The 19499-nt window shown below is 46.6% G+C and overlaps 1 protein-coding gene across 2 annotated transcripts; it reads left to right on the forward strand.

Annotated features, from left to right (window-relative positions):
* The first annotated feature begins 553 nt into the window (after positions 1–553).
* On the forward strand, positions 554–18911 carry TTPAL (alpha tocopherol transfer protein like). 2 transcript variants are annotated; one of them, XM_003411726.4, is made up of 5 exons: positions 554–671; positions 6040–6498; positions 9910–10103; positions 11639–11749; positions 14184–18911. In XM_003411726.4, the coding sequence occupies exons 2-5, from the start codon at positions 6054–6056 to the stop codon at positions 14460–14462; spliced, it is 1029 nt and encodes a 342-aa protein (XP_003411774.1). In that variant the 5' UTR covers positions 554–671; positions 6040–6053; the 3' UTR covers positions 14463–18911. The 2 variants fall into 2 exon arrangements, with proteins under 2 accessions (XP_003411774.1, XP_010590006.1); XM_010591704.3 differs by lacking the exon at positions 11639–11749.
* Positions 18912–19499: the final 588 nt, after the last annotated feature.

The raw sequence follows: 19499 nt of genomic DNA on the forward strand, positions 1-19499 counted from the left end.
TCATTAATTCCGAAGCAGGAAAGGGGCAATTATCGAATCAGGATTCTAGAGCATGAACAGTGTTACAGGTGTGGAAACTGAAGCCCAAGGAGGGATGGAGACTTGTCCAAAGTCACTCCGCTAAGGACAGGCAGATGTCCCTTCGTGTAGAATGCCCTCCTTTGGAACAGCCAATTCTGTCGGCAGCTGTGGTGGAAGTGTCCTGCAATGCTAATCCCCGGGTCTGGGTTTGAAGCTCTTTACTTCGTTGGTTGCCAGTTTCCCCCTTTCATGAAATAGGGGATTTCATAAACATGAGAAATTAGTGAGATAATAGATGGGCGTCACCAGGTACATGATAGTACTTTTTCGGAAAATGGGAGCTTCTTTCTTCCTCTGGGCCTCAGTTTCCCCATCTATAAATCTGGCCGGACAAGCTGTGCCACGCTCCCTGCTCCTCCCAACCACCCTCTCTCCACAGCGCCGCTAGGTGGAGACAGAGGGCTGGCATTGCGGCGCGCTATCGCACATGCGCACTCCCAGGCGGGCGCCCCGCCTTCCCATTACATCACTTCCGGCGCGAGGGGCCGGGCCGGGCCAGGCCGGGAAAGGAGTGCGGGTCGGTTCTGTGCGCGCTGTCGGCCGAGGCTCCCGCTGCCGCTTGACCCGCGCTCCGCCCCGTAGCCGGGCCGGTGAGTGCCCGCGAGCCTGTCCGCGCGTCCTGAGGGCCAAGGAGAGGAATCCCCGAAAGGGAGGGATAACCGGAAGTGGGGGACCCGAGGAGCGAGAGACCCCAGGAAATGGGGACACCTGGGGAAGGGGTGACAGCCGGAAGTGGGGTCTCCCAAGGTTGTCAACGGGATGTGGGGTCTCTGACCACTGCTTTTGGAGGGGGGAGGGAGAAAAAGAAGGGAGATGCTCCACAAAATTATAGGCTCCGGTTGAGGAAGACGTGTCAACCTGAGGTTCCCACCCCCCGGAATTCCCGGCCTTCCCCCAACAAAAGGTGCTTGCATCCCATGTTTGTGTTCACCCGTCAGTACCTTCACCAGACACTGCTGAAGCCCCGGAGATTAAACATGAAGCTCCAGGTGGTGTGTAGAGGTTGTGCGCCCAGCGTGGAGTTAGACACATCCTTGCCCTGCCTCACTGGGTGTGCACATCGCTTAGCCTCCCATCTGCCGCAGATGTTTACTGAGCACTGCTGTGTGTCAGGCCCTGGGTATCCATAGCAGTGGACGTGGCAGGCAAGTTCCTGCATCATGGAATTTACATTCTAGTGGACAGTTTCCTCCTCTGCAAAATGGAAACAGTAATGGTGCTTTCACCAAATATTGTGAAGATTAAAGTGCTTAGCGCAGTACTTGATACATAGTGAAATGCTCAAATACACATTAGCTCTTTTTTATCATTCTGAATCGACTCGACGGCACTGGGTGGACTATGATGTAAGTGGTCCCTGGGTGGCACAGGCAGTTTGCACTCTACTAACCTAAAGATTGGAGGTTGGAACCCCTCCAGTGGCCCTGCAGAGAAAGGTCTGGTGGTCTGCTTCCATAAAAATTACAACCAAGAAAACCCTAGGGAGCAGTTCTGTTTTCTAACACATGGGGTCTCCATGAGTGGGAATGGACTTGGGGCAGTGGGTGATGGTATAAGCTTCATAAAGGCAGAGAATTATGTTGTTCACCGCGGTGTCCTCAGCGTCTATGGACAAGGTGCCTGACACTTATAGTGGTTGATTGGTAATTATTTGATAAATGACTGGTGAAACTGACTCAGGAGTTTCATGTAAACACACAGGACATGGGGCTGCAATTTCTAAAAGAGAAATAGGAACCCAGTTCTGTGGAAAATGAGGAGATCCCTGGGAGGTAATGAGCTGCCTGGTTGGGAACCGGGATAGGGAATTCCAGACAGAGGGTATTGGAGTACATGAGATGTTCCCAGTATATGGGCCATTAGTTTGTTTTGGCCGGAATTCCCTAAACATCCACATGGGGAGAGATGGGAGATGAGGCTGGAGAGGGGCTATGAGGTGAGGCCTGTAGCCTGTGGCTGCTGCAGTCTGTCTTTCCGGTAAATGCTGGATTGGGATTACAGGCATCTGTTGCTGACTTCCTTGGAAACACAGCCTGGAGTGGGTCCTCCGAACCCATGATTGTTGTGCCTCAGCATATCTCTGCCGGTGCCAAGCTGATTAAACTCATTCAACAAGTATTTGTGGAGTGCAGAGTATGTGCCTGACACCATGTTAGGTGCTGGGTTTAAGGTGATGAGCAAGACAGACCTGGGCGTTGCCCTCAAATTGCCTGCAACTGAGTGGAGGAAGTGCTGTGCAAAGAGCAGTGGAGGCTCCTGTGTGGGAGGCATCTAGCCTGGCCTGGGGGTCAGAGAAGGCTTCTGCTTCATGCTGCCCTCATTGCTCCTGGATTATTGCAGTAGCTTCCAAATAGTGCCTGTCTTCATCTCCTTACATTCCATTCTCAAGAAAGCAGTCAGAGTGACCCTTTTAAAATGTAAATCAGATCATATCACTCTGCTCAACACCCTCAGTAGATCCCACCTCACTCAAAGTAAAAGTCTAAGTTCTTTCTTATTGGCCTACAAGCCCCTGGGCCGTAGGCATCCCCATACCTCTCTGAATTCATCAGCTACTATTCTCTGCCTTGCTCATGTAATTCCAGCCACACTGGCCACCTTGCTTTTCCTCAAAAAAGCCAGGCATGTTCCTGCCTCAGGCTTCATACTTACTCTTCTTCCAGATATCTGCGTGGCTTGATATGCGTGGCACAAATGTCACTTTGGTGAGGCCTTCCCTGACCACCCTACTTAAAATTGCAACCTCCATCCCCAGCCACATCCAATCCATAGCACTTACCACCTTCTTATAGACCATTATTTTGCAGATAGTCTATGTCCCCCACTAGAATCTAAACTCAGTGAAGGCAAGACTTTTTTGTTTGTTCACTCCTGTATCCCCAGTACCTAGAAGAGGGCCTGGTACATAGTAAGTGCTCAGTATTTGTTGAATGAATGAATGAATGAAGTTGAATTAAGTCTAATCAGGAACATAAGGGTGAATTGGTGTTGGGCAGGTGAAAAGGTGGAGGAAGAACATGCTAGTTGAAAGGAACAGGATGTGCACAGGACAGGACAGCACACCTTTTGGGAAGAAGTGAAAGAAATGGGTAGGGCTGGAGGTTGCAAGGCCAGGAGTGGGGGCAGACCTCAGATGGAGAGGGAGTGACCTGGGCACTCTGGCTGCAGTGGCCTGGGGAGACCGGCTCAGTGTAGTCAGGATACCAAAGCTATGTGCAGAGACTCCTGAGACAGCCCCTGCTTTCCTTATTGAGCTCAAAATGGAGGGTCACTGACAGCCTGTGGACAAGAGCTTCAGCTAGGGAGCTGGGCAGCCCTGCTGCCACCTTTTCCCTGGAATCTCTAAGGCAGCTGCTTTTGGTTTTATTTAATTTATTTTAATTAATTTAATGAATGTGTTAGTTCAGGTTCTCCAAGAAGCAGACACCAGGATGAGATCAGGCATGCAAGAAACTTATTGGAGGAAATGCCTGTGGAAGGCAAAAGGGAAGGGAGCTGGAGAAGGCAGAGAGGGCCTTTAGACTAGGGTGCAGGTCGGGCTCTGGTGAAGAAAAGTTTTGGCGAGAAGAGCCTGGGACTGCAGTGCAGTTCCCAGAGAGGCTCGATCAGGCCCACAGAGCTGCCTCGAGTCTCACTCAGTGATTGGCTGGGAGCATCTGAAAAAGTGTGGCCTCCTTCTGTTAACCCAAGACAGGAACCATTCCCACAGCCAACTCTTCAGACAGGGATTGGACTGGATTGTGGGTTGGAAAATGATACTGGTGAAGAACGAGCTTCTTAGATCAAGTAGACACGTGAGACTATGTTGGCATCTCCTGTCTGGAAGGGAGATGAGAGGGCGGGGGGGAGGCCAGAAACTGCCAGAATGGACACGAGGAGAGAGAGTGGAGGGAAGGACTGTGCTGTCTTATTAGGGGAGAGCAATTCGGAGTGTATAGCTAGGTGTATGGAAATTTTTATATGAGAGGCTGACCTGATTTGTAAACTTTCACTTAAAGCACAATAAAAAAAAAAAAAAAATGTGGCCTCAGTGCAAATGGGGTGGTGGGTCCAGAGGCAGCATCTGGGGCCACCCATCATGCTTCCCCAGCGGGAGATCTGAGCAGTGGGTTTTCATGGCCACCGCAATAAGTTACACGTGTATGTGGTAAAAAAAATTCAAACAGTACAGTAAAAAAATTCTCTTCTCCACCTTAAATGTCTAGTTGTCCAGTCCTGTTACCTAGAACTAGCTATTGGTAACAGTTTATTTTTTGTTGTGGCATTTGAGACTATACCAGCAGAATTTAAAGCAAGAATTTCTCAATGTACAATTCAGTGACGCTGATAACATTCCTCAAGTTGTACAACCATTCACACCCTCCTTTTCTGAATTGTTCTTCCCCCATTGACATAAAATTACTCCACTTTAAGTTTCCTATCTAATCTTTTTAGTTGCTGTTGTCAATTTGATTCCATATAGATAGTTCTTAAAAGGACACAGCGCTCTAGGCAGGCATTCTTTACTAATTAACCTAAACTAACAATTTTTTTTTGTTTGTTTTTTGGTTTATGGAAAACTTTGGGGAATATTTTTGGTTTCAGGTTTAAAGATTATATCAGAGTGATAGTTTTGGGGGTTCATCCAGCCTTCATGGCTCCAGAAAGCTGGATTCCATGAGAATTTGAAATTCCGTTCTACATTTTCCCCCTTTTGATGGGGACTCTTCTGTAGAATTTTTTATCAAAATGTTCAGTAATGGTAGCTGGGCACCATCAGTTCTTCTGGTCTCAGGGAGGCAGTTAGCCACCGTCTGTCTCCCCCTCCTGTTCCTGATTCTCCTTCGTCCTCTGTTGCTCCAGGCGAATAGACACCAATTGTTGTACCTTGGAGTAAGAGTTTCTTGTATCTCCTTTCAGAACTCTTCTGTGCACTCACAAGTCCATTTATGTATATATTGAAAAAACAAACACTATTGGTAGTTGGAAACCCTGGTGGCATAGTGGTTAAGTGCTACGGCTGCTAACCGAAGGGTCGGCAGTTCAGATCCACCAGGCGCTCCTTGGAAACTCTGTGGGACAGTTCCACTCTGTCCTATAGGGTCGCTATGAGTCGGAATCAACTTGACGGCACTGGGGACTGGGGTGGATTGGTAGTTGCATAACATGATGAATACAGTTAGTGTCACTGACTTATACGTAGAAAAAAATTGAAATGGCAGTTGTTTTTTTGTATATATATTTACCACAATAAAAAATAAACCATGCAATTATGCACACCGTTCTGCAACCTGCTTTCCTTTTCCTTAACATGTCAGTCCATAAAGACTGCCTAATTCCTTTTTCATGACTGAATAGTATTCCATTCATATACCATATTATTTGACCAGTCTCCTACTGATGTGCAGTTGTTTCCAATCTTGTGCCATTATAATCATACTGTAATAATCAGTCTTATTCATATATTTTACACATACATACAAGTATATGCCCTAGAAATGGAATTGATGGGTCAAAGGGTATATGGTATTGGACTAGATATGACAAACTGTCCTCCACAGAGACTGTCTCAATTCCTATTCCTACTAACAGCAGGCATATCAGAGTGCCTGTTTCTGTGTTATGTGTGCCAACCTGAATCTCAAAGTTGTTTTAGTTCACGTTTATTTAATTACAGGTAAGGTTGAGCACCTATTCATACATTTATAAGCAAGACAGTGGTTTTTAACTAGGAGGATGTATATTCTGCTGTAGCTGCCTGGGTGCCTGCATGGAGATTCTAACCTCAGTCCGTCTGAGATTGGCCCTGCGTGTATGGTTCTGGTCTAGTTCGTTCCCCAGGCTAAGAACCACACTGCGCTGAGCTTAGTTAGTTTGACAAAAATGTTCCTCTCCCTCTGTGTCTTTCAAACCCTGGGTGGGTTTAAAATGAGCAGCACTGGGCTTTATTAACTTCGCTTGGGGCTTCTGTGTTGGCAGAATCCTAGTAGCTAATGTCAGAAGAAAGTGACTCTCTGAGAACCAGCCCCTCTGTGGCCTCGCTTTCTGAAAATGAGCTGCTGCCAGCCCCCGAGCCTCTTGGCTATGTGTGCTCGCTGACAGAAGAACTGGTCACCAAAGCCAAGGAGGAGCTGCAGGAGAAGCCAGAATGGAGACTTCGGGATGTCCAGGCCCTTCGTGACATGGTACGGAAGGAGTACCCAAACCTGAGCACCTCACTCGATGATGCCTTCCTGCTGCGCTTCCTCAGAGCTCGCAAGTTTGATTACGACCGGGCCCTGCAGCTCCTGGTCAACTACCACAGCTGCAGGAGAAGCTGGCCCGAAGTCTTCAATAACCTGAAGCCCTCAGCCTTAAAAGATGTCCTAGCTTCTGGATTCCTCACCGTGCTGCCCCACACAGACCCCAGGGGCTGCCATATCCTCTGCATCCGCCCAGGTATTTTCCACACTGTTGTGGGGCATGTGTGTACACTCTCATTTGGGTTGTGTATTAGTCCCCTACGGCTGCCTTAACAAAGCATCATAAACTGGGTGGTGTAAAAGAACAGAAATTGGTTCTCTCACACTTCTGGAGGCCAGAAGCCTGAAACCAAGTTGTTGGCAAGGTTGATTTTTTCCGGAGGGTCCTGAGGGAGAATCCGTTCCATGCCTCTTTTCTAGCTGCCAGTGGCTTCCCGCAGTCCTTGGCGTTCCTTAGCTTATGGATGTATCACTCCAACCTCTGCCTCTGTTGTTGCATGGCTTTCTTCCCTGTGTCTCTCTGGCTATGTCTCTTTCCTACTTATGAGGATACCAGTCATATTGGATTAGGGCCCTCCCTCCCCACCCATTAGGTTAATGAATTAATTATATTTGCAGAGACCCTATTTCCAAACAAGGTTGCATTCACAAGTAACAGGCATTAGGACTTCAACATATCTTTTTTGGGGAACACAAATCAACCCATATCAGAATGTGTGTCCAGCATCCTGTCTTCCATTGCTATCCCCTCACCACCTCATTTTAATCAAGGCTCCTTTGACTGCAAATGACAAAAACCTACTCAAACCGCTTAAGAAAAAAGGCAGGCTATAGTCTAAGGAGACAGAGCTACCTCACAGACCAGAGAGCTGAAAGTGCAGCAGATCCCACTAGGCCCTAAAACTAGGACCCAGAATGTCCTCAGGAGTGAAGAGGGCCACGCCTCTGTCTGTCAGTCTGTATGTCTCTCTAGGCCGCACATTTCTGCTGCCCTTTCTAGATCTTCACACCTCTCTCTCTGCAGACTGGCTTTTGCTGCATCTGTGCACATGGCCGAATCTGCCCCTACTCAGCCTCCAGGCTTACCTGGCCAGCCAACTAAGTTCCCTCAGTCCAAGCTCCAGATTCTAGAAGAGAATCCGCAGGGCTGAAGAATCTCCCCCTGGACATAGGGTACAAGTGTGGCTGCCAGAACCCCCTGGACCTCTCCTTTGTGAGCAGGTTGGGGTACAGATCTCAGTGAAAGGGGGTGTGGGCTGGGCAGACGCCTGAAAAGGTGTCTGCTACGTGCTGCCTCCAACCTTTCCTTCCTTTCCTCCACTTTGTTAAGCCCCTGAAAGGATCCACTTTAGATTCACTTCTTGATCTTAGTAACCAGTATACCTTACATTTCTTTGGCATGGCAGTTGTCAGTTGGGGGCTGCTCCCTGCCCCCTCCCCCTCACAGGGCATTTAGAAATGTGTGGGAACATGGATTGGTTGACACAATGACTGGGGGTGCTAGAACTTGAGCCATCTGATTCGTATTCCTATTCTCTTCCATGACAGCAAGTACATTATACACTCAGGAGTGTCCACCACTCCACCCCCAGCTGCAACAGTGTCCATCAAACCAGAGTGGAGAAAATACGTGGAAGTAAGAGTACATAGTTCTTCCCGAGTTAGCCAGAAAACGTGGACATGCTGGCAGCCCTCTTGTGCTCATGCATACAAACTCTTCTTGAGGGGAAGTCTGATGGGGAGTGGCAGTCTTCCTGCACCTCCCTCTGTCTTTAAGCCATCTGTCACTGTTCCCTTTAGTCATCTACCAAACCCTCTTTGGAGATGAAGTCATTCCCTTGAGCCTTTACTATGCACCAGGCACAGTGTTAACTGCCTTACCTGCTGTTCTAGGCACTTTCTATTTAGGGGTGTTCCTTTTAAAATAAGCAGTGCATTGGAAATTTCAGGGCACCAAAAGTCCTAGGAGCTAGTCAACAGACTTTTATGCTGCTCTTCTGTACTCAACTCAGAAGAATGTTACAAAACAGATCTTACCACACTGGTTTCAGCTCTTTGCTTGTGTGGTTTCAACCCTTTGGTCCTGAGATGAAATTTTTCCGTAGGTCCGAAGCAGAGACCTGGATCCCTCCCCAACAACCCAACTCTTTAGGAGGAGGCGTGCCTTCACAGAGAGCTTTGTTCTCAACTGGGCATCGGCTTCACCTCCTGATAACCTCTTCTAGGACATATGTGATTGGAAAGGATGATGTCCAGCTATTTAATCAGCAGCAACATTAAACAGCAAGCTGGCACAATGTGCAGACAAAGATTTTTCCTAGGAATTTTGCACGTATCACGTGTTCCATTGGTGTCAATCATGTGAGGTTTCATCTTTCTAAAAGATAGATCTGTACACAGATTTTAGTGAGATTTTCTTCAGAATGCTGCTTAATAGTCAAAAGTTGATATTTTCATCTTTTTCCCAAAGAGAAAAAAAATCATTAAGTATATTAGAGGAATATATTAAAGGAGCTTCCAGCCTCAAAAGAGGAATTTGACGAGGGATCTCCTGAACATAAGCGTTAAGCTCCACCTTCACGACATCTCCTGACGGCGGTGTATGAGTCAGGACTTGGTCTTTGGGTGGCAGACAACAGAAGCCGATGCAGACCGGCTGGAACAAAAAAGGGAACGCATTTGCTCAGCTAACCAAAGCGTAGGCACAGCTGTTTTGGGGGGCTGACCATGGCATTGGAAAGATGTCTCCATCTCTGCAGTCTTCAGCATGAGCTTTGTTCCTGGGCCAGCTCTTGCCTCATGGGGCCCCTGCATCTCAGGCTCACAACCTCAACACTGCAAATGCGAAGAGAGAGATTATCTTTCCAAAGGCCTAAGGTCTCAACATTGAGTCTCATTGGCTCTGCTTGACCTGGTCAGGAGGATGCAGCCCCCAGGATGGCCCAGCCAGGTCACTTGCCCACCTCTGGCACCAGAAGTCAAGTCAGTTCTGCCCAAACTGCATGACTAGGGTGGGGAGAGGGTAATCCCCAAGAAAATCAGGATGGTGTTATGAGAATAAGGGGAACTATTGGATGGCAGAAAGCACAGATGTCTGCTAAACCAAAAAAAAAAAACAAACCCAGTGCCATCAAGTCGATTCTGACTCATAGCGACCCTGTAGGACTGAGTAGAACTGCTCCATAGTGTTTCCAAAGAGCGCCTGGTGGATTTGAACGGCCAACCCTCTGGTTAGCAGCTGTAGCACTTAACCACTACACCACCAGGGTTTCCAGATGTCTGCTAAGGTAGATAATATTATGCCATTCTACTTATGGGATAATGGAGGCTCAGAGCAACTAACTTGCCCAAGATCACACAGCTAGTAAGGTTAAGATCCAGGTATATCTCACTTCAGAGCTAATACTTTTAACCTCAACACTCGATTGCTTTCCCATTTCATAAGCTGCTGCTGTGTCTCATCACTAACCTGTGTAGAATCTAGCAATTAAAATCTCTTTCTTTTCCAGTTTAAACAACCGTTTTAGAAAGGAGATAAATTTTAGCCTGTCTGATTACTTGTTTGTATTCATTTCCGTAACATACTGTCCATCTCTTATGACTGTAGACAGATGGATCCCAAGCAGTTATCCAATTACTGAGAACATCCGAGCCATATACTTGACATTAGAAAAGCTCATTCAGTCTGAAGAAACCCAGGTGAATGGAATTGTAATCCTTGCTGACTACAAAGGAGTGAGCTTATCAAAGGCATCTCATTTCGGCCCTTTTATAGCCAAAAAGGTGATTGGCATCCTCCAGGTATGGTCTGTATCTGTCGTGTGTCTGTTCCAGGGTGGTGTGGGCTTTCTTAGGGCCCCATCCATTTACCGCAGATGGGACATGCAAACCCTACTTTCTACTCCTACAATCAGAAAAATACATAAGCATTCTGGGAAAAACTTTAAGAAATTCTGTTTACTACTCAGTCTCCTCAGGGTCTCCAGCATTTTCCGAGTGCCTTCAATCCGGGCAGGTTGTTGTTAGGGCAGGAGTCAAAAAAGCAGGGAAATGCTCTCTGCATTTTATATTATTTTTTTATCCAGAAGGCAGAGGAATTCTCCTAACAAAGGAAACTCAGGGATTGTGCTGCCCCCGGTGGAGCCTCTCAGGTTGTCTATGGTCTATGGGACCTGTGGGCGTGGAGCACAGTTGGACTGGGTTTTGGCCAGGTGCTTTCACATGTCATGTTCTGTGTTTCAGAACACAAGCCAGTGAGAGCCTTAACATTCTCTCATTCAAACAAAAGTTCTTTGTCTGCAGTGCCTGATGGTTTACCAAGTGCATTTGCAGTCATTACAATCCATTCAGTTCTTCAAGTAATCCTCTGAGAGAGACAGGGCAAGAATGCTTTTCCTTCTTGATAAATGGGGAAACTGAAACCTCCAGAGCATGTAACTTGGTCAAAGCCACATGGCTACAAGGGACTAGAGCCTGATTTTGATTCCTTGTTCATTCTGACCCGCCACCTGGGGCATGGCTCTTGTTAACTATGAGCACCAGTGACACTAGAGTTCTTAGTTGAGTCCCACAAATGTGTTTGAGCCCCTACTGTGTACCAGGCTCATTATTTAGGCACACAAATGTCATATTTAGTCATTATTATAAATCTGAATTCTGCCTTTAGCCAGTACTCTGGCTTCCCTTGGCTTCCACCCTTCTTTTGATGCCCCCTGCTAAGTACCGTGTAGATAATGAGTTTGGATCAGTGTTTTCCTAGTGTTCTGTAAAATGATAACATGATCTGGAGGGAAAGTTCTGGAAAAAACTAAGGGCTAAATAAGTTTGGGAAATGTGGCCTGGTATATCCTCCTGTTGTGAATTTCATAGTAAATATTTGCATGTGGAAGGCTCTGAACAGTCCTGCAGTTAAGGAAACTCATTTGACTCTTTAGTCTACTGTTTCTCAAATTCATTTACCCACCCTGGAACCCTGTCAGCATCACACACAATAGCACCCTGAGAAATGTGCCTCTGGCAGCTCTGATCCAGAAGGTCTGATGTTTGCTAGATCCTTCCACACTCAGACCGGTTTTTGCCTCAAGAGGAGCAGCTCTGCCCTTGTTTGCCCAACTCTCTTTAAACCAGCTCTGGGTCCTGGGAGATTCTTTCCCTGAGGTGTGTCTTCCTATTTAGGCCCCACTTGGGCTGTCTTTGGGGAGGCCATGAGAATCAGACCAGATTAGTACAGGGGCTGAACATGAAGATGTCAATGGGGGAGGCAGGCTGTGGAATCGAATGGACAGGTGGCAGATACCCCAGGTGATCTAACATCCCTTTCCCTTTCCCCCCCACAGGATGGTTTCCCCATTCGGATAAAAGCGGTTCATGTAGTAAATGAACCCCGAATATTTAAAGGCATTTTTGCCATCATAAAACCATTTCTGAAGGAGAAAATAGCAAACAGAGTAAGTGATGATTCTGTTGACCACAAATACTTTAAATTTTTTTTTTTTTTTTTTTTTGCTCCCTTCATTTATTTATGTCATCTTAGTACTTAAACCCAAAAACACCAAACCCATTGCCGTTGAGTCGATGGCAACTCATAGTGACCCTATAGGACAGAATAGAACTGCCCCATAGAGTTTACAAGGAGCGCCTGATGGGTTTGAACTGCCGACCTTTTGGTTAGCAGCCGTAGCACTTAACCACTACGCCGCCGGAGTTTCCTCTTAGTACTTACCTTAGTTTGTTCTTTTTGCTCCGGGAATACTAATTCGCTAAATGATCCCTGCTCTGCAGTCGTTTAGACATCTTGGATCCCGGCTTGGGCATCGCGAGCCAACAGTCTATTTTGTAAGTAAGAGGACGTGGAAAGGGGAAGAGAGGAGGGGAGGCACTAGGCAGAGAGAGAAAAAGAGTTACGGTGATTTCTCCTGTGACACCTTGGAGCTTAATACCACTGTTTTCTCACAATGTAAAGCCTGTGGAGCAATTCACTTAAAAGATGTGTGACTTTTTAATTTAACTCTTATTTAAGAAAAGATAGATGACGCTTTAAAAGATGGTCTTCCTCTCTGACCCAGAACAGCCACTTTCTTTTAACCTTTCCCAGCAGAGCTGATTAAAATGTAGTGGATGGTATTTTTCTCTTTCTTCCTTAGGCCTAAGAATACTGTGGTCACTCCGAAGACTAGGTCCTGAATTTTACACTGTTTCAAAGAGGAAGTGCATAGAGCGGGGGAGGGAACGAAAAGTATAATGGTTCTCAGATGTGACTCTGACATCTCCGGGTAGCTTGTCAAAAATCCAGATCCCAGGCCCTTCTCCTGAGGATTCTGACTGATCAACTCGGAGTGGGGCCCAGGAATCTGTGTTTTTCAAACCTCCTCGGGTGATTCTGATGCACAGCTAGGTTTGCGAACCACTCATTCCATGGCTTCCCTGCCTGAATTTAAACTCACATTAGTTCCTGGAGATCCTGTTTGGAACCTGCTTTTCCCAAAGCAGCCTTTGGACCAGGTTTTTACATCTGTGGAATGCCCTTATTTGTGGCCCGTGATGTTGTTGATTTGTTCTTTTGTATGTTCATTCATTTATTTAAACATATTTATCCATCGACTACTATGTGCAGTCATGTTCTAGCTGAGGAAAATAGGTAAGAATCCCTGCCTCCAGGAAGCTTACCTTCTGGAGGGAGAGACAGACAATGGATATGTTATCTAGTAAGGTCGTTGCCAGGTGCTGTCAAGTTGATTTCGACTCAAAGTGACCCCATGTGCAGGGTAGAACTGTCCCATAGGCTTTTCTAGGCTGTAATCTTTACAGAAGAAGATCACCAGGTCTTTTTCCCTCAGAGTGGCTGGGTGGGTTTGAACCCCCAGCCTTTCAGTTAGCAGCCAAGTGCTTAACTCTTGTGCACCAGCTCCTTAGAATGTGGTAAGTTTTATGGAGAAAAATAAAGCAGAGAAAGGGGATAGTGAGTGCAGGAGGTCGGAAAGGGGTTGCAATATTCAGTAAGTGGGAAGAAATGGTGTCACTGAGAAGTTGGGATTTGAGCCACGACTTGAAAGAGGTGAGGGAGTGAGCCATACAGATAAGCCGAGGGGCCAGCAACTACATAGACCCTGAGGGGGAGCATGCCTGGCATGTTGGAGGCACAACTAGGAGACAGGTGTGGCTGGAGCAGAGAGAGCGGAGGGGAGACTTGTAGGAAGGGAGCTGTAACAGGGGCCAGACTGGGAAGGGCCTGTGGGCCATTGTCTGTACTTGGTTTTTACTCCATTTGAGTTGGGAGCACTGGAAGGATGTAAAGAGAGGAGGGGTGGGACCTGACTTACATTGTAAAAGAGATTGTGGTGGGAGAGAGTGGGAGCAGGGATACCAGGTAGGAGGCTATTGTGACTCAGGTGAGAGTTGATGGTGGCATGGATTAGGGTGGTAGTAAAGTGGTTGGATTCTGGATATATTTCAGAGTTCCAGCCAACAGGACGCAGGGTATAAAGAAAAGAGGATACTGCATGCTTTTTAAGGAGCACTGGTGGCACAATGGTTAAGTGCTCAGGTGCTAACCAAAAGATTGGTGGTTCAAACCCACCAGTGGCTCTGCAGCAGAAAAGACCTGGTGATCTTCTCCTATGAAGATTATAGCCTTGGAAACTCTATAGGGCAGTTCTGTTATATCTTATGGGTTCACTATGAATCAGAATCAACACGACGGTACATACTACCACCACCACCACAAGCTTTTTAGGCTGAGGAACTAGAAAGAAGGGTGGGGTTGCTACTAACTGTTCCTTTACTCATTCAGCAGATGATAATTTGAGCATCTACCATGAAGTAGATTACTGTACTACTGATTAACCGAAGGATGTCTATATTTTCATTCCATTCCCCTCCTAGTTCTTCCTCCATGGGTCTGACCTGAACTCACTCCACACAAACCTTCCAAGAAGCATTCTCCCCAAGGAGTATGGGGGCACAGCCGGAGAGCTGGACATCACGGCCTGGAATGAGGTGCTGCTGGCCTCAGAGGAGGTCTTTGTGAGAGAGTTCTGCCAGCCTGTCCCTGCCTGTGACAGCATCCTGGGTGAAGCGCTGCTGCCCGAGGGGCTGACGTCAGATGCACAGTGTGATGACTCCATGCGGGCTATGAAATCACAGCTGTACTCCTGCTACTAGCCAGGAGGCCAGGTGGCTCAGCCCTCTGTGTGTGTCGCCATCATTAGGTCCTTTCCTTTTTCCTTTGGAGAGGCACAAGGAGAACTTAAGGTGCCATGGATTCAGTCTTGTTCCTTGTAATTAAACTGCAGCCCTATTGAGCTTTGGGGGCAAGCCATGGGGTGAGCCCTTGGTTACTTGAATTACTCCATGGAAGACCTGGAAAATGTCAACAGGGATTCCCAAGTGTGCAACCATTAATCTGGAAGCTGTGTCTGATTTTTATGCATCTTGAAGCAGGAAAAATCAGGACCAAAGTCACTTTGATCCCACTTTGCAGGAGAAAACCACCTGATTTGGTGGTCAGCGCACTTCCAGGAAGCAGTTTGGCCGAACCTTTCACTCTGTGTGAGATGGGAGCGCTGGATGTTAGGTGCAGTCGAGTGGATTTCAATTCATAGTGACCCCATGTGACAGAGTAGGACTGCCCCGTAGGGTTTTCTAGGCTGTGTTGTAATCTTTATGAAAGCAGATCGCCAGGTGTTTCTCCTGTGGAAAGGTGGCCACACATGAGACTTTGGGAGTTTGTGCCTCTCACGTGAGCTCTAACTGTAGACTTCTGTTGCTCATCAGGAAGCTTCAGGTGTGAGGCCCAGGCCCCAGTTACCTTCACTGGGTTTGGAAAGCACCTTAAGTGTATCATGCAAGCTTGAGGACATAAGCAGCACTTCCTGATCAAATTCAGGAGCCAGAGACTTTAAAGCACCTTTGGGATTCACGGCTTGAATCTTGCAATAGAAACTTCAGTTTTCCCAAACCCGTAAAGCCTTAGCCCTGGTTACCAATAGAACCATGCGGGTTCCTGGAAGTATATGATTTTACTCAACCTAAAATACTGGATTCCAGGCCAGTGTAGCTAAAAGAATTCTGGCCTAGGAATTAGAGACCAGGGCTTCAGCCATAGATGTGTGACCTTGGATCTCTCTGGGCCTCTTGCGCCTCAGCTTTCCCGTCTGTAAGATGAGGCAGGATAAAGTGATGTCTAGGGCCCTTTTGGCTGCTGAGGTGCTGGGATTTGGTATAGTTATTGAATAATGTTTGACATTGGTTTTCTGCCTAGAAAGTGACTCTCTAGATACAAGTAGCTGGCTTCCATTTTCTTTGTCACACAGGGGCCTTTCCAAGAGGGATGTGTCACCATTTGGCCCTGCCCTTACAGAAACTAGTATATATTCTGGGACTCAGTGACACCAACTTCCCTTTTGTAGTGATGGTTAAACTTTAAAGGATGACTTTTGTGAAGGCTTAAGAGGGCAGGTGAGATGACCAGGATCCTGTATGGATGCCTTCCATCTCTGACACTGTGGTGGTATATCGTAAGCCTGGCAACAGTGAATGGTTACATTACTTGGTATTCTTAAATGTTGGTTTCTGGAAATGAATGTGAGGGCAGGTTATAGCTGGGCCACTTCTGGGGCCCCCGCCCTTCCAAATTCACTTGGGTTTCTCTCTCAGGTGTGGATAGGCAGACTTCAGTCGGTCCAGCAAGCCTGAGTGTTAGCTGTTTGAGCACTTTAGACCTCTCCTATCAAGCATTTAGCTTCAGCCCATGCATCAAATTAGGTAGTTCTTCTGATGGCTTGGAAACCCTGGTGGCGTAGTGATTAAGAGCTATGGCTGCTAACCAGAAAAGGTCAGCAGTTCGAATCCACCAGGCAATCCTTGGAAACTCCATGGGGCAGTTCTACTCTGTCGCTATGAGTCGGAGTCGACGGCAACAGGTTTGGTTTGGTGTTTAGTTTTTCCGATGGCTTTGACCCGTCTTCATATTCATTCTGTGTATATTATGGTGTTAACATAGTGACAAGTATTGTGTGTTGTGTACCTTCTCCATGTATTTATTAGACTAAGTAGGCAAGGCAGACAGCTCAATGAGGAAGAGAACAGTACTCTGAAATTCAAAGGCCTGTTGTTACTAAGCTGTTCATCTTTATAGCATTTGTAAAAATGCCTGGAGAAGTTGGTGGTGGAAATTTACTTACCTCATTAGTGCCAATTCTAGGGGAAGCTTTTTTCACCATGGATACTAGCCCTGGATCCTCTAGGGACCTGACTGAGCTGGAAGTACCAAAATGCACAGCCCTGGCTGCTTCTAATTCCATCTGATGATGATTGCTGGCACTGCTGGGAAGGCCTAAATGGGGCACAAGTGGGATGGTGAAGGCAGAGGGTTCAGAACCCAAATGTCTGGAAAGCTGGCTTCCTTAGTTCCCCCAAAAGAGAAGGGAAAAACCTAAAGAGAGAAATGAATCACATACACCTCCCCCCACCCACCACCACCCCAAGTTTCGGAGGTTTAAATTCTCCCGTTGAGTTCCTGGCCAGTTGCCTTTGTGTCTGTGACTTAACAAAGGGATGGCCAAGCTCACCTAGGGAAATACATGAGCATCAGGAAATTTGCTGCCTGTTTCCCAGGCCTTTCCAGTTCAACCAAGGAGGAGCTGTTTCATCAGCTGTGTCAGGTCTGAGGTTTGCCTGCTTCCTGGAGCCACTGTGCTTTGTATCAGCTCCAAAGAGAGATCAAGTTGTTTCGGCACCTCAGGAGGTTTGAAGCACGTTGCTGAACCAGGACCTCCCTGGCTGAAAATCAAGGCAGTCTCCATGTGGTGTTTGTATAAGTTGCCCCTGCATGGTGTGAAATGACGGACAGGAGCACGCAGAGCCTTATTCAGCAGTGGGGAGAGCCTTGGCTGCCTGGGCAGCCTAAGCAAACAGCAAATATCAGAACAGAACTGGGAGTGTCTTCCTTCTGGGAGAAGTTCTGACCCATTTTACAAATGCCTGGAAATTAGCATGTCCCTAAATCCAAGGCACTGTGGTACTGGGAAAAGGGAAGTCATTCCTTAGGAGACCTGAGTTCCACCTTTACCTTGCTATGTGACCTTGGGTGATCTACACCGAGCTTGAAATCCTGATCCCAGCTTTACTGCCACAGGGACACTGTTCTCTTTTTAGGGGTTCCTCCTCCCCATCTGGATTATATTTAGGAAATCTAGATCTGAATGAACTGGCACCTAAAGCTTCCAAATGAGTCTGTAAACTTAGGTAATAAGGGCATTTTCTTCCTCCTCTTCTCCTGTGCCACGACACAGAATTCAAGAAGTGTGCCTCTTACTGGATTCCTAGTCTACCTTCATGTGGAGAGGCTGGAAGACATTTTTAGCAACAGCCCAAAGTACGAACCCTAGCGTCACGTCTTTATCTGCTCCTGGCTAAGGTGGCTTTGGAGCCCTGGGGCGCAGTGGTTAAAAGCTACGACTGCCAACCCAAAGGTTGATAGTTCGAATCCACCAGCCACTTCTTGGAAGCTCTATAGGGCAGTTCTGTAGGGTCGCTGTGAGTCAGAATCCACTTGATGGCAATGTTTTTTTTTTTAAGGTACCTTTTTTTTTTTTTTTAGATCTCTCATTCCTCATCCTGCTTTCACATGGACTCCCTTATTCTTAGGGGTTTATAAACACTTCAGGTTATAAGAAACCACGTTTTTGCCAGAAGGAGAGCCAGGGTGATAAGGTATCTTTTTGGAAATCCTGAGAGACAGTGAGCTTTTCAGAATTCTGAGGTGGGCAGTTTCATCAAATGCGAATTCTCCAATCATGGGATTACTTTTTCATTTGGGTCAGCAAAAGCTATAGTACTGTTGCGGCACTGTCATAATCTCTCACTTTAAAAAGCTTCCAGCTTTTAAGGTTTTCCTTTGAAACCTTTCTTCTAGGGAGTAAAATGTCAGCTAAGCTAATGTACAAGTGTGGCTGCCCTGTGGCCACACGAGGTGTGGAGACGCCAAACAGAACCAAGTCTAAAGTTCAGAAAAGATGTCAGCTCCAGGAATACCTCTCAGTGTTGAGGTCGTTAATTTTGTAAACCTCAAGTTCGTTCCTGATCCGACTCAGAAAAACAAGCTTGCTTCAACTGTCAGAAGCAAATCACTACTTGGTTTTGGTTCAAACTCATTATCAGTCAGCTATTCCTCCTTGATAGGCGCTTGCTCCATGGAAAACCCCAGTGTGATTTGTGGGTGGGGATGATAGCGGGAAGTTCACTATTTTCCAATTAACTTTAAAAGAAAAATAGCTCACTGGGCACTGTATTTGGTCAGGCAGTAAAGGTCTTACCAGTGAAATACTTGAAACTTCTCTGTGGCCAAGAGCCTCTGATACCACTCTGATAGGGTGGGAAGTGGGACACCATTTCAAATCCTGGTCACATTCCTTGCTTCAAACTGCAATTCAGTTTGGCTTTGAGGGTAGGGACACACGGTGGTGGACTCGTTTACTTCAGTGTTTATTTTGACCAAAAGTTTATTTTTCTAGTGTATTTTCTAAGTCGAAGTGGTGAAAACATGTAATTTTATTATGCATGATTGGGTCTTAATAAAAATCCCTGTAAGGTTGAGTGTGTGTGGAGTTCTTTGGGTAAAGGTTCTGAGGTTTATTATTCATGGTTCATGATGGTCCTGGTAGAGCCTCCTGGGTGAGGCAGGGCCAGGCACTGGGACAGCAGTCTATAGATGTTGGGCTGGCTGCCTTGGACGGTCATGTGCAATCAGAAGAGATCAATGTGCAGACAGGAGAATGGAGCCAGCTGTACAGAGTGGTAGAGACAAGATACACAAGTTTTTCAGTTCACAAGGCCTAGTTGTATTTTTCACACTGTTCTTGAATCCTTCCAATAATAATAGCTAACAATTCCTGCGTTCTTATGTGGGCTGAGCATCAATCATGCAAAGATTAAATTATCATTTAATCTTGAAACACCTGTAATGTAGTATTATTGCCCCTGTGAGGAAAATGAGGTACAGAACAGTTAAGTAGCTTACTTGAGGACACATAGTTAACAAGTAGTAGAGTTGGGATTCAAAGTCTGACTAGAGCTCACTATTTCTCCCTGATGGTTGGAGTTAAGTTGCATAGGTCTCGTTTTTGTAGTCAGGTAGCTCTCAGATAGAACACAGAAAGAAGGCAGAAGTTTTTTGTAGAGTAAGAAAGTGATGTCTGA

This window comes from Loxodonta africana, chromosome 24 (assembly GCF_030014295.1).
Source record: "Loxodonta africana isolate mLoxAfr1 chromosome 24, mLoxAfr1.hap2, whole genome shotgun sequence".
Classification (NCBI taxonomy): Eukaryota; Metazoa; Chordata; class Mammalia; order Proboscidea; family Elephantidae; genus Loxodonta; species Loxodonta africana.